Here is a 15,579-nt window from a genome sequence, read left to right on the forward strand (position 1 = left end):
ACTCATGAGGAAAAAAACCTCATCCGTGCACTTTGAAGGCAGTAGGAATTTTTAGTTGTTAGGCAGTAACATGAAGCCTTTAAGTAGCGTTTAAGTGTTTGTTGCATGTGATGTTTACCGTAGTTTTATTAGTATACAAGTCATTCTGCTGAAGGGTTTTTATGCTGTCGAGAGCGTCACATCGGTCATTTTGTACCACTAAAGGTCTGTCTTTAGATTGAAGGTTTTCACCTCAGACATGTGTATCGAATCCAGTAACTGCTGAATGTTTTTAAAGTTTATTTTGTCTTCCTTAGTGTGATTTTTTTTCCTCCTTTACAAGCATATATTTTTGTTACATGTCTGCAGTTGGTTTTGTTGAAATATATGTTGTTTAATTTACACTCATTTAGTTGATCCTGTTAGTTGTTGATCATATTTGGATCAAACCCTGTCAGCATGTTCCTTGTAAAAGTCCTTCAATTCTTATATCTGTATTTAGATGAAGGGCAGTGTTAGCGCCACCTTGTGGCATTTGACTGCAAATCAGACTCAATATCACTCAAGTAGGTTTTCGTACAAGAAATGCACTTTGGTGCTTTGATTTATTACATTAAATATAGGAAGAGAAAAGATAAACTATTGCAATAAGTACTACAAAAGTTAAGAATCGTAAAACAAAATTAGAAACATTTATCATGAAAAATATATGTTAAACATATACAGTTTAACAAAGAGGATGGGACGTACAAAAGTCCACAGCATAAAGAATATGTGCAATAAAAATAATTGTCATCTAAATCATATCGGAGTCAATGTATATTTCCCCAAATAGTTTCACTCAGTAACTCATTTTTGCTTTAATAGAACTACTTTATATTTTTCATCACTATTACATCATCATCAGAGGTTGTATAATTTGGAAGGTAAAAAGCATTTTTATTATTAAAACAGATTTAAAGTAATGAACATAACAAAAGGTTTATTTATTTGTCTATTAATAAATCTTAATTAGCCCCTATCTGTCTAGTGGAATATTACGATAAAACCAAGTAAATCTGGAGTTTGATGCCTTTTCTCAGTTATTTACTGTAAAATATAAAGTAGACTGCTGATATGATTCCATGATCATAACATATCTTTTGTAAGTCATATTAGAAGAAAGAAAACAGTCAATATCTGTAATCCACATTTACTCAAGTACTGCACTTATAATTGGAGGTACTTGTAGGCTACTTTAGTATGTCCAGTTAGAAATATTGTACTTTATATGATATAATATAATATAATAATGTGGTTTAATATAATATAATATAATATAATATAATAAAATATAATATAATATAATATAATATAATATAATATAATATAATATAATATAATATAATATAATATAATATAATATAATATAATAATGTGGTATGATATAATATGACATAATATAATATAATACAAAATAATAGAAAGACAGAAGAATAGACAGATAGTAGAGACAGACAGACAGACAGACAGACAGGCAGGCAGGCAGGCAGGCAGGCAGGCAGGCAGGCAGGAAGACAGGCAGGCAGGCAGGCAGACCACCCTTTCCTCAGAGTGACCCATAGATGGCATCCTGTTCTAATCATCAACAAGCACGCGGGGATTCCCTCCAGCCAATCGCAGCGCTGCGTTGAATCCGGTTCATAAAGTTGGCTTTTGTTCCGCCGTCTCCGTTCGCGGTGAGGGGAAGCAGCGGCTCGTCGCGTGAGCTGAAGATGTGGATGCAGAAAGCAGCTCCGGCCGTGTGCAACACGTATCGGCTCTCGGCGGGAGACGCCAGCGGGAAGAAGAGCTCCGTGTGAGACAAGAAGATGCATCTATGGCGCGTCTCCATCGCCGTAACTCTCGGCCTGGTCTGGTGTTTCTCGGAGTGCGGCCGCACGCTGACACACTACTTCATCTGTTTCCTGTTGTGTTTCTTTGCTCCTCTGCTGCTCGGAAACAGCGGGCGAGAGAGCGGCACTCAAACCGAGGAGGAGACCGAGGAAAACCCTCTCCAGGTACTACAACTTGTTTTTGCAGGAAATAATGTATTCGACGCCTATTGCTGCACGATCAAAGTTAATTAAATGTGTTATTATATTACATGAAACCGCTTTAATCCGTATAAGTCTGTTAAATATTGCGATTGTTAGTCATCTAACTTGTTTGCATGCCCGCTCCCAAACTGTGAGATGACTAAAAGTGGTCAAATATTGAAGTATTATCATTCATAGCCTGAGGTGCTTTTTTTTTTTTTCTTGCATTGAGGCCTGAAGAACTTGTTTCCACACAAACGGCTCGATGTCACCTAGAGTTCAGCGCTTATTGGTCCTTCCAATGCTCTTAATACTGTCAAACCCTGGTGTTTGTCTCAAGAGTTGTGTGTGTGTTTTTTTCCAGGGAACTGTTGAGGGAGAGTCGTGTGTTGACCTGACACATGGAGAGCAGCAGGCTGAACCTCTGGAGTCTCAGTACCCACATGTAAAGACCTCTCTACAGCAAGGTGAGGCATGTCTCACACGGGGGAGAAAATGTGTGTTATTTTAGGGCCATGAACACATTTGACTTTACATTTCCCAAGCTTTTCTCATGAAGACGTGGACGCTGAAACCCACGTTCCGCTTTTCACTCTCTGTTGTTTCTTGTCAGCAAATTGTGTGTTATGACTCGAGACACTGGGACAGTTTTGCATTAGTCCCAGCTGCAGCTGGGTTTCATGTTACACAGAGCGAGGAGGGGCTTCAGTGAAAGGATGAAAAACATACTCTCAGTGGCTGGTTGTAGGGTGTTAAACAGGAAATAAGAGATCTTGGTTTCATGCCTCATTGTCAGCAGCGTTCGATTTGTGTCCATTTCGTGCCGCGTTTATGAAACTGTTTGTGTCAGGCTTTGAGATTGATATCGCAGCTCCGAGCTCAGTTTGTTTGAGAATAAGGGTTGATTTTAAATATGTATTTGATTCGACATTCAAATACCTCCAGGCTGAAGCCAAAGCAGACCTTGGAAACTAATGAAAAAACGGAGGAGCTGAGAAGATAAAATAAGCTGTTTTTGCAATGCTCTAGCCTTGAAAGCACTGAGCTGTAAGGAATCTATTATGGTTCATTCTTGCCCAACTATGCGTTCCATTTTTGTCTACATTCCTTACCCTCACTTACATCATATTCATTATTCTTTTCCAGCACAAACTCTATTAGCCCTACGACTATAATACGGCTGTTTACATGTGAAGTGATTTCATTCAGACTAGTTTTTCATCGAAAGTCTATGTATAAAATGGTACAGTAAACATGATCTATAAATAACGTTTTCTTGCTGGAAATAAACATCCTCTCCGGAAGGACCCGTCTTCATTAAGCTCAAAGGGAAACCCTGTGACGGATATTTGGGCTGAGTTTTGAATTGTTTGGACAGGAGCTCTGGACCCTGAGAGTAAAACAGAGCTTGATTTTCACAGAACCAGCTTTAAATTCACGAGTGCGTGGCGGTATTTGGTGTTAACGTGAATGTCGCTGTTGTGTCCGCTGCCCTCAGTGTTCGAGTGCGCCTACGCCCAGCTGGTCCTGCCTTGGTACGCGGTTCCTGAGCAGCGCCAGCATCAGCCTCTGCACCAGGTGCTCAGCAGGGAGTTCGACTTCGTGATCGACCGGCTCATCGAGAGAGCCAGAGATTTTGATGTTTGCCAGGCGGTGGTGGGCTCCGTTCGCATCTTGACTCAGCACTTGCATAATGCCAAGCAGTCTGACAGGTGAGACTTTACACTTCCGTCTCATCCTGCTTCAGTTACTCTTTGCACTCTATAAATACATCCATATTTTCTTTTACCGCCTATGAATAATTTACCTTTTATAGAACGTACCTGCAGTAATGGTTCTTTTTAGGCTGAATGGTGTTTCCAGAAAGATTTAGATCAAGCCTTTGTCAGAAAGTGATGATAAACATCCACAATGAGTTACGGTGGTGACTGTAATGATTGCATCTCGTTTGCTTTCAGAGAGCTGTTGTTCAGCTCCCCAGCCGAGGAGATGGGGGTTCTCCGAGAGTTTTCTGACGCTCTAGTACGTAACCTTTTCCCCGAAACTCTCTGGGGCCAAGAAGTCAACCGCTGTGCCTTAAATGAGATTGTTGCCTTAAAGGGTAAGAAAGCCTTAAATTCTCTTGCTGCAGGAATAGGCTGGTACATCAGGGCTAAGCCTCCCAGAACTGCTCCTACTAGTGTGAATTGTATGTAATCCTTTATTGTCAGTGGCATTACGGAGCTTAGGACGTTCATTTTGGGCTGCATAAAAGTAAGCTGCACTTCCGCAGTAATTTGTGAAATCACTTTTATGGTTCGTCATTTTTTTTTTTTTTTTAAGCAGCAGATAAGTCTCTTATCTCGTGCTGTGCAGGAGGTTTTGTAGTTACGCATGCAGCTCAGTTACAATAAGTAATGTTGACAGCTGTCGTTAAAACATTATCTGCATGTTTTTATCTCAGCAGATAGAAGCCACAGATTTCTAACTAAAACGGGAGGCAAATAATACTGGGTTTTGGTTTCCTAGTTAAAAATATGATTTGGATTTTGTGCTGCATTGTACCACAAAGTATTCGCTTTCGGGTATGCATTAAACAGACAAGATGCAACTTGTTCACTCGGGATATTTAGAGGTGCTAGTATGTGGATTTTGTTATCTTTGGACGGAGACAAGTTTGTTGTTTCCACTCTGACTTCTATGCTAAGCTGAGCAGCTGCTGCTAACTATTGGCAAGGAAAATGTTACTATTCCTTTTAAAACTTTCCTTTGAGGAAGCTATTATATCATGACTGTGCTGCAGTGTTAAGAGGGTTTTGATGTTGTTGACGCCATAAATATTTATAAAAGATCATATACAAAAAACTTTAAAGGATATGTTAATTATTAATGTTGTCTAATGTGAATACAGTGCCTCCTGATCAGAGTGTAGAAACTGATCATTATGCTGGCTGTCCTCTTCAGGGCTGGGCCTGTTGGTGTCATGGCTATCGGACCCCGATAACCTAAACCAGCTGGTGGTGAGCCAACTGGACAGCGTGACCCCCAAAGGCTCTCTGGAGGAGCTGTGTGGGTCAGACGCGGATCAAACCTCTCTGGCTTCACGGGAGGGCGAAGGCGAGGCCGAGGGCGGTGAAGTGTAAGTGGCTGTCATCTGTTGCCCCCCGCTGGCTTCACCTCGCCTCAAAGCGATGAATGTGAGAGCCACCTTCTGTGTTTTCAAATTGGAACTGACCTGGTTTGGCTTGGTGTCTTTTTTTTTTTGTATGATCATTTATTTTAGGAGTTTGGAGGGAGCAGGAATTTCAACCAGAACCAGGATCAAAGCCAGAAGGAAAGGTGTGTTTTGTGATTCGACTTAATTGTTTGCAATTAAAGGGCTCATTTAATTCAAAGCTCTTGGACACTCTAACCTGTAGGATATGATCTCATCTTTTTAAATGTGGAAACCTTTCAGATGAGGATAACGGAGCCTTGGGAAATGCAGATGGGAGTAGTTTGTGGGTGCTTAGAGAATAGAGGCCTCTGCTTGTACATCTTGTACAACCATTTAGTGAATAGCAAATGTGTTGTCTGCTACGTGACATTATAATGTTCTTCTCCAGCCTGCCTTTCAGTACATAATTAATCCCCTGCTTCCTGTTTGTCTGTGGGTACAGACGATTACACAAACAGGAGGCTGAATACCAAATCATTTCTGTGTCGTCTTCACGCATCTTCCATCTCTTTGTACCGCAAAAAAATCCACCAACAATGACGACTAAATAGCAATGGATTATGCCATGACAATACACCAAGCGATATGAATAATATCTGTGTTTTTCCTTAATGATCACCATAAATTCTGAAGAAAAGCCATCAGTTATCATGATGAGAAATAATTATTCAAATCCGATGGGATATCCATTCATCATTAGGACATTTTATTGATTAAACCATGAAGAGTGTGATGACTAATCATCCTTACAGGGCTTACGTGCCTAATGTCATGTTGATTATACCTCTTGAATAGTTATGTCACTACATTTCCAACTATAGTGATGGTTAGAAGTTGCAACACTTCAGCACAGAAACACAAACGCTGATTCACAGCCAGAGGTCCGTTAAGGTCGAAGGAGAACACATTGCTATTCTCTCCATGTCCAGTAAACATTATGTCAGACAGGGACATTGTGTTTCTTCAGGTTAGTAGTGTACGCTATAAAAAAATCTAAAATACTGAAAGCAACATTTTGTGTGTTTTTAAGTTGTGGAAAGTCTTTAACTAATGCGGTCGTTGTCGTTTTTTTCAGGGAACAAGTTAAAAGAAGGATGGTCTAAATTTGTGGATAAGGTGAAGTCTAAGAAGGCCAAGAAGAAGAAGATGAAGCGGGTGGAGCAGGAGCTGATCCTGAGGATCATGGCCATCCAGGGAGACGAGTCCAACGAGGACGATGTCAGCAGCAGGGAGGGATCCGTCCACAGCCAGCAAGACTCTGACAGGGTGAGTCTGCTGCAGATGCAAGCCAAATACATTAAACCCAACAAGCTGACGATTTGTGAAAACATGACAGATTCATTGTCGCTTTTTTCTTTTTTTGGCCAAACACCATTAGGAGGACAGTGATCTGGAGAACTACTTGACGAGCGTCCAAGAGGACATGATGGAATTCAAGCTGTCGTATGAAATGTGGCGCGTTGGCCGCTGGGCCGTCAGCATCCCTCATGTGAGTTATAAATATTAGTGACAGTGTGGAATGTCCTGGAGGCTCGTTATCTGTCTGCCGCGGCTGTGTCGAAGCTTGTTACGTTAATGTTTCCGGCTGGAGTTTGAGCCCGAGTCAACTGTTGCAGGCCGACTGGGAGGATGAGGAGCTGAACTTCACCCTCCACCTGGAGGAGCAGGAGAGCCCCGAGAACCTACAGTGGGACATCAGGAAGACCTACATGGATGTTATATACTTCCGCAACAGATGGCAGGTAAAAAGCAGATAAAACCATTCTTTTTTTTTTTCTCATTTTATATAAAACAGTCTGCTTTTAACTGATCCAAATCACTGCTTTTCTCGATCAATTAAAAATGAAACCACTGACTTGAGTTGCAAACTAGCGAACCGACCGCCGTGATGCAGAAGGGAGATTATGGTGACATATTGACATCGTTATAATTGTAATTATCAAATTTTTATGGAATAATTGCAAGTCACTGTTTCAGATGGTCTTTAATCTGGTGAAGAGATTAGAGAAATAATTGTCCGGATGAGTGTGGGACTGAATAATAAGTGTGTCCTCAGACCAGATCTCTATTTAAAGGATAGGTTTCACATGTTTTTAAACCAATATACACATTTCTAACTCCCATGAGGTCCCCTGGTGATATAGTCCTGGCTTTAGGTGCAGTTTGCTATAATGTGTGATACATTTTACAGGCTTATGTATGCATGTATGTCTTTGAAAAAACAATAAAATGGAAAAAGGGATGTCAGGATTTTTCCCTTTGACTAGAGAAAAGAGTTGTTTACTGCCCGTCTACTCCGCATGAGCCAGAGGGGATGGAAGCATTGTTCTGAAAACAAACCACAACTGTTTTCTTAATAAGTCTTGAATTCTACTTTCAGTCATATGGGATACAGTTTTTTTTTTATTTAGCCAGATTGCTTGGATTGGCCAAGCAGTGTTCAGTCTTTTTTTTGCCTTTTTGCCCTCTTTCAGGACTCGACCAGCCTGCCCATGATCCTGGAGCTGGAGGAGTCGCAGGTCAACAGCGAGGTCATAGAAGAAGCCAGAGTATCAGTGGAGCACTTCCTGCAGGTGAACACCACCAGACGGACCTCCGGGTGCTTATCGAAACACTTCACGTTTCATGACTCAACAGTTTCTTTTCTTTTCTTTCCTTTTCCAGGAGCTGGTTTCTGATAATCTCATCGGCCACACTCAACCTGTTTTTCAGTTCCTCTGCCCACTCGACAAACTGCTGAATGAGGAGGAACATTATGGAGGCGTGTGGGGCCTTCTGAGCGGCTTGGCTTACTTCCTGACTCCTGGGCAGGAGGAAGAGGAGGTAAACGTCATTCAACTCCCATATTTCCTTGTTCTTCATGTCAACATCTTAAAGAATGATTCTGGTTCATTGCATCCCAGGGATTTCTTTTGGCATCATCCTTCTTAAAGTGAGATCGTGCCAACTGAAATAATTTCTCACGGAAACGAGAACACAACAAGACGATCGGACCGGGTTCAGACAAGCTCCCAGGAGTGACAGATGCTAAAATCATTGCTCAAACCTTCAGTAAACAGACCCTGGTTCAGCTTTGACCCATTTCCCATGGTTGTGTTTTCCTGTGCAGTAAGACATTGGTACAAACATCACTCGCTTTTGTTTTCTTACTCCAATTAAAGTTAAATTGATTTGGATAAACGGCTGGTTTGTCTGTTCGTCGGACTGCTTGTTTCTTTCCCCATGTTCTCAGATCTTACCTCAGGGATAAACCCTTTTTTTCCAGACTTTTCTTTAATCCTAATTTATTCTTCTTCACGTCTTTCCATTGAGAGAAGTAGAAGTGGTTCCTTTTTTTCTTACATTTGTTTGACTATTTGATCACGGCCCCCCTCCCTTCACGATTAGACTTTCTATTAAAAAGGGGTTAACGTTTCAAGCTGACGTTACTGTGCAGTGTAGTGCTCCTTGTAAATTGTATTCTGAACTCCGTGTGCCTTCAGAGTGCCCTTTTTTAAAGTCTCACTGAACCGATACGCATGTATGAATTAGTTTAGCTGCTTGTTTCTGCCTCAGGGGCAGCTGTCACAACCTGATTGCTTTGTTTTCCTCTGCAGAGCTCGAGCCCTCAAACAGAAGCCCCAAAAGAAATCATACCACCATCTCGACATCAGGAATCGACAGCTCAGCCTCTAGAAAATCCTGATGCCTTTGCTGAGAGGGGCAGTGACGTTCCCAGTGCGCCAATCCCAACAATTGTTATCTCGCAGCATGGTTCTCCTTCAAACCCGCCTGAAGAAGCGGAAACTCAGTCTGCTGTTAACTTCGACCTTTCAAATGAAAACTGTTCCCAAGACAAAATGGAGGACTCTGACAATCCGTTAACCTCTCACTTCAAAATGATTTTCAAAGGACTGACCCGATCTAGGTCACAAGAGTCTCTGGCGTCGACGAAAGCCGCCAGTGAGGAAGACCCGCCCGATTCGGCCTCCACGCCGCACAGCAGCCAAAACGGGGACCTGCATGGGGAGAGTGGCCCGTCGGGGCGTCATTTCAACGGACGGACGAACATAAAGGAGAAAATGTGTTTCAAGATGTCGAGTGGAGCCAGCAAGGTAAAAGTGAAGGACCAGGGCACCTCGCCAAGAGGGGACGACTCCCAGTGTCAGAAGAGCCAAGTCAACTGGGAGCAGCTGGAGGCAACCAAAGCCATATTTGATCTGCTGAAAGAAATATCTGGTTTGTTCACCACTTTAATAGATATCCAAGTTTTTCTGTTGTCATTTGTTTTAAAGAATACTGCAGCTTTTTAGATTTATTGATGCATTTTCCTTCAATCTAGACAGCCAATTAATTTCAGCAGTATAAGAACATCAACATGTAGAGGCCTGACAAAGCTAACCATTTATCTTGCTTTATTAATCATGAAGGGGAAAGTATGGACTCTTATTAGAAGTATTTTGGTAGTAGTATTTGTAGGATATCTAAAATACTATATCAAAGGTTTTGATATTTGGTTCAGAAAATGATTCACTCATCCAAGAAGCTTCACCGGCAAAAATTTTTCTCTGTTACCATGTAAACATAACGTGATCTTGACACCAAGAGAGAAAAAAAGCGGTGTTCATTGCAATGATCTACGTCTATTTAAACTCAAAGACAAAGCTAATACTCTGTCTGTCTCAACAGGAAACTCCATCCTCATAAACATATTTGACGCCATTTTGAAACCTGTTATGCCCATCTTGAAAAAGTAAGTTTAACGTTGAACCCTTACAGAGTTCTAGAGATCAATCTTTGTCTGCGAGTGAACTTTGGTCGTTTTCTTCTCCAGAAAAGTGAACTCCTTCCTAAACAAGATGAACCCGACAGAAGTGCAGATGGCTACGTACATCGACGCCCTGCGTGACAAACAGTGGCCAGATTTTCAACCGTCCGCTCCTCCTCCTCCTCCTCCTCGCACCAACGAGGAGAAGACTGAGACCAGGGAAAGGGCTCACAACCTGATCAATGCCAGATGTAGGCGGCACCTCCCTGCACTAGTAGGATATATCCTGTTGTTGTTTTTGGCCGTTGATTGTCCATCTAAATTCATCTTTCTCTGTAGATTCAAACTATCTTATCCTGAAGAAGACGGACGTGGAGTCTGTTTTTAATCTTTTCCAGGACGGTGAAGAAAACAAAACGCTGGTATATGTGAGTATCTCGGCATTTAATTTAACCTTTTTATTCTATATTCTATGCAAATCTTGTTCTGATTGTGTTGCCTTTTCTTTCATACCAGATGCTACTGTCATTCCTAATGAGGGAGTTTTTTCCCAATGAGCATTTCCTAAGTGTGAGCGCCACTGCGTTACAGAAAGTGACCAACTCCCCCAACTGATCTGGGAACCCTTGATTGTGCTTTTAATGGTATGTTTTTTTTAGGATATCCGATTATTTATTAAACGTCTTAAAATGCCTTAAGATATTTGTTTCATTACCATTGTCAAAAACTCTTCCGCCGTTTTTACCTCAAACATACTGTGAACATTTTAAAGAATTTCCTCTGGTTTTTATTTTGTATGGTAGAACTTTGTTGGTGATTAACACTGACGTTAATGTGTGTGAAATCAGAAACATTCCTTGTGGGAGCCAGTTTTGCATACTCTACTTTTATTGTAAGACTCAGAAGAACGTCAACAATATTTAATATTTACACTTTGGATTTCACACCTCACAGTTGAATATAAAAGATGTAATTTTTGTAAAATAATTTGTCACTTTGTGCACTTTTGTACGGGGAGTGTTTGTTTTCTGATTCATTTGACCTAAACTTTTATATAATAGAATATCCAACAATTGACGATCACCTGTCAAAGTGGACAGTACCACTATCAAAGGAAGCTGTCGATGTAAATAACTTGAATTTATTTAAAATAAAATGTTTTAATGAAGGTTTCTTTTGTGGTCATTTTTTGACTTCATCGATTTGAGTGAGTTTATTATGAATGTTGCAGCACATATAAGATTAAACTTTTTTTTTAGTAAAACATATTTCAGACAGATTAATAAATATGTTTGTCTGCTTTGGGGAAAGTGTGAAATATAAAATTATTACTTTAATGAAAATACTAGACTAGATTACTGATAAAGGAATTATGCTCCGTTTGTTTTCCTGAATTAAACAACAATGAAATACATTTTTTGAAGAATACAAATTATGCCGATTAAAATTTTAAAAAACAAAATGACTAAAGTTTTAAATGCTTTGCTGTCCAACTGAAAAATATTCAACCAACAATTTATGCTGTCTTGAATGCTCATGCTGTTTCATTATGTAAGTGTAATATAAATAATTACAGGGTTATTCTGGTCCGGGTCTCAGGGAGATTATTTAATCTCATGATTAAAATCTTTATATGCAGGTGAGTATTTAGTACTTGCTTTAAAAACCCTTTAAAGTGTGCCAGACTTCCGCTTACTCATTCATTCGAGGGTCAAGTTAATTCTTGAGCTTTTTACACAGCAGTTTAGAACACAAGTTCACCACGGGTCCACTGAAAACGTATTCTGGCGCTCTCAATCAGACCACAGGGGCCTCATCAGAAGATGGAGGCTGCCCACTTATTGTCATGGAACTGCAGATCCTTGACTTCATCAGCTGATGATGTCACTAAGAGTCCCAGAATAACCAGCCTACTCAATGTGCCTCTTACTACTGAGCACACAGTAAAGGTCAAAAACAGGAGTTGGCAATTTTTAAGTTTTATACTTTTGTATGTAAGCATATGTCATATTTTGCAGCAGGACTTTTATCTCTTGGGTTTGAGTATGTGACTCATTTTAATGGTAGGTTATTTAGTCTACCCTTATTGAAGCTGATACATAATAATAATAATTTCCATCTGCTGATGAAGATGTGTGATAGCCTAATTACCAGATGTGTGGTAGCCTACCTACCACTGAAAATATTGTAATAGTATATTAACTCATTTTAATAGTATGTATTAAAGTTGCTATGTCAACAACCAGTCACCTAAAGCTGCTGAAATGTCCTCCCGCAACACTTTCGGTTAAGTCCTCCCAGATGCTGCAGCTGCTCCTCCGCTCCAGCAGGGGGCGGTCTTGTGACTAACGGCAGCAAACAGCCCGCTGCTGTGAGGCAATCCAACATGTCTGCGCCCTGAAGGATGCAGCTAACGGCGTGAAGGTACAGGACAAGTGACAGGTGAGACAATATCGCGGTTTGCGTGGTTTTTCCAGATATTTACTCGGTCGTCTTTAAACTGCTATAAAGGTTTGAAGCTGTTTCCGGTGATACTCGTCCTGCTAATGCAGCTAACGCGGCTGTAGCTCCCTGCTGTTCAATGTGACTGTGGGCAAAAAGTGTTGCATCTGTGCCTTGCGTTTATTTTAAGGCAGTGTGTGTGCTTTATTAATAGATCCGAGCTGAAATGACGCCGTTCACACAGTGTATTAGTTTTATAATTGTTTATAATCACGTGGTTCGAGTCCCCAAAAGAAAGGGTATTACAAAGAGTAAAAGGAGTTCATCCTTAAAGTCAAACCTGCTCAGTGTGATGGTTGTTGGGGTGCACAGTGTTGGAAAGGTTGTAGGCTCGAACTCAATGGTTCACCACGTTTTTGTCTGCTGTGTACATTTTTATTGTGTCATATCACAACAAAAGTTGTCTCGGGACACTTTATCTTTATTTATATCAGCTTTGGTTGTTTTTCCTGAGACTTTGGTGTGTTTTGTTTGTGGGTGAGGCTCATTTGGGAAAAGCATGTGGTTTACAATATGCTCTGATGTGGAATTATTTCATATTTGAATCAGAATCTGATGACAGTGTGAAGTTGTTTGCGTACAATGGCCACTGTGGCTAAGAGCTCTTCAAGCAGATTACCTGAGATTTCCAATCTTAAACTCTTAATAAACCATCCCTAAGAAACCTTTACTCCCATTGTTGATTTTTTAAATATTTTTTTTATATATAAATACTTAATGTTATAAAGAAGTACTTAGGATCTTCTGCTATATAGTGAACTGGAGAGACACACAGGCTTCTCCATATTAAATTTGACTGTGTTTGCTTGATGATAACATTCTGTTTGTTTTTTCTTCTCAGTCAAACATCACATTTACCTACCTTTCATTCTCTTACCTACCTGAATTGTGATAGTCTTGCTAGCAACAAAGCACGCAGCAGACATTTTATTTTCAGACTTTTCATTGCAGGAAAAGCACAGGTAGAACTAATAGCATGACCAATTGCTTTGATTTCAACATGGTGCAAAGAAGGATGTTAATAGTTTATGTTAATAGTTAATAATGACTCTTGGCCCCCAGTTTGGGAATTAGTGTTGGCAATCATACTGTAAACCTCACACTTGATGCCTAATTATTTTTTCTATTTTCAATGTGATTGAGGTGATTCTTTCCAGTTAGTGATTGCAATTTTTTTTGCCTGAAAACTGCTTCATGCCAGGATCCAAATGTTATTATGTGAGAAGCCATTATATATCCTGTTAGTATGGAGCACTTATTTTATAGGTCAATCGAGATAATTACTGAAAATTCTTGATTGTAGTTGGCTGGAAGTACTTTTATTAACCTGACAGCATTACCAGAGGTCTATGAAGTATGTGCTTATTTGCAGGTCTAAATGGATGCATCAATATAGGCCTGTGTGTGAAAAATTATATACTTCATCATAATTAAAAATACTAATATCAACCTTTCATATACATTTGCAATTGTCTGTTCCTACTAGGGGTGGGAATCTCACGATATGATAATATCACAATATTTTGCCCACGATAACGGTGACATCACTTTACTGCGATACTCGATATATTGCAAGATAATCATCTACCATATGCATCTCTGTGCATCTGAAGGAGAAAGAATACCAGTGAAAAGAATCCCTCTTCACCACACACACACACACACACACACACACACACACACACACACACACACACACACATAAACATAAACATATATTATATTTATATTAAATATATATATATTTTTAACTATCAATATTTGGCACCAGTGTATCGATAATGTATCACCATATATCGGAAGTATCACGATATATCGATATTTCGATATATTGTCCCACCACTAGTTCCTACCACATCCACGCCATCAAAACAGGAAGGCAATGGGTACTTGTCTTGGTGGCCTGGGCCAAGCGTTGGGTTAGTTTGTTAGTTTGATATCAACTGCACCTCACCTGGAAAGCAGACGGCAGCAGGAGACGGAGACTAAAAGCTGCGGTCCAGTCGACAGTTTCCAGCAGCATTCAAAGAATTTACAGGAAGCCAAGTCACAAATCTAACCAGCATGCATTGTGCGCCGATCGGTGATCAATTTTGTGCAGGCCTGGCTCATCTTGAACAAGAGCGCATGCCAGGCTCGCTGTGGGGTAGGGAAATAACGGTTTCTAGAAACTGTGTGATCGGCCCCTTAGTGAAGATTATTACATTAACCTTACTGATGATTTAGCTAGGGATGTCCGCGGTTAAGAATTTACAAAGCTGAATCTGATTGATCAACTCTTTCCTAAAGTCTTTAAGTAATTTTTTTGGTCTTTTATTTAGAGGACAGCTTGAGTGGAAGGGAGAGAGAGAGAGGGATGACATGCAGAAAGTAAAATATTTGTTTGTTTCTTTCACATTGATTCCCCTCTGTTTAAGCTTTGTATAGAAAAATAATAAAAAAATATATATATTTTTAGCCGAGGAACATGTTATTGTCGACAGCGCTGATTGTTTTGTATGTCTGACACAGATGGACAGAGCGACACCGTTTCTCAGCTTGCTTGCTTTTCGTCGTAGTAAATGGAGCTTTCGGGCCTGAAGCCTTTCTCTACATTGTAGCAACCCAGAGATGGAAGAGACGAGGCGTATGGCTCCAGGGTTCAGAGGGTTTACTGTCACATTCTGGCTGCAGTCACAGTTGGCTTACACTTTCTGAGCTGTAGTTCTGAGGACTGGATTTTATAATGTCAGAGCCTTGTGTATCCACATGTTGCCTTGTGTCTCTGTGTGTATAATCATCCCAATCTGTGACTGCAACGCTTCCTTTCCTCGCTTTGCTTGTTGTTTATGAGTTACTGCAGAGTATCGGCCTCATCATAAATAAGTCTAATGATGTTGTGAGCAAAGAAAATGTCGTTTTGCTCCGTTTTGTACAACCACACTCCATAAATCATTTATACGGACCTCACATTGAAGTAACAGTGGAACTTTTCATGTTACTTTTTTGACACACCACAGTGTGGTTTTTTCGGGAAATGATCCAAACTGAAGACTGTGTTCCCCTTTTTTTTCTCTTCAATTTCCCGGTTACCATCTCCGCTGCTGATGTGTCATTGT

General features: G+C 40.3%; 2 protein-coding genes across 3 annotated transcripts in view; both read left to right on the forward strand.

The window, feature by feature from the left end:
* The first annotated feature begins 1,607 nt into the window (after window positions 1–1,607).
* LOC311014163 (uncharacterized protein) lies at window positions 1,608–11,142 on the forward strand. 2 transcript variants are annotated; one of them, XM_084010579.1, is made up of 16 exons: window positions 1,608–2,018; window positions 2,401–2,503; window positions 3,535–3,748; window positions 3,995–4,137; window positions 4,980–5,154; window positions 5,299–5,354; window positions 6,308–6,498; window positions 6,611–6,721; window positions 6,849–6,974; window positions 7,707–7,805; window positions 7,897–8,055; window positions 8,829–9,450; window positions 9,901–9,964; window positions 10,046–10,230; window positions 10,319–10,407; window positions 10,496–11,142. In XM_084010579.1, exons 1-16 carry the CDS (start codon window positions 1,830–1,832, stop codon window positions 10,592–10,594), a joined length of 2,625 nt encoding a protein of 874 aa, XP_083866705.1. In that variant the 5' UTR covers window positions 1,608–1,829; the 3' UTR covers window positions 10,595–11,142. The 2 variants fall into 2 exon arrangements, with proteins under 2 accessions (XP_083866705.1, XP_083866706.1); XM_084010580.1 differs by lacking the exons at window positions 4,980–5,154; window positions 5,299–5,354.
* A 1,146-nt stretch (window positions 11,143–12,288) lies between these two features.
* Window positions 12,289–15,579, forward strand: part of mrpl11 (mitochondrial ribosomal protein L11) — a 36,377-nt gene continuing 33,086 nt past the window's right edge. Inside the window, exon 1 of the mRNA XM_084010278.1 lies at window positions 12,289–12,421. The gene's annotated coding sequence lies outside the window, so the exon portion shown is untranslated. The remainder of the gene's footprint in view (window positions 12,422–15,579) is intronic.

This window comes from Eutrigla gurnardus (genome assembly GCF_963514095.1).
Source record: "Eutrigla gurnardus genome assembly, chromosome: 5".
NCBI lineage: Eukaryota > Metazoa > Chordata > Actinopteri > Perciformes > Triglidae > Eutrigla > Eutrigla gurnardus.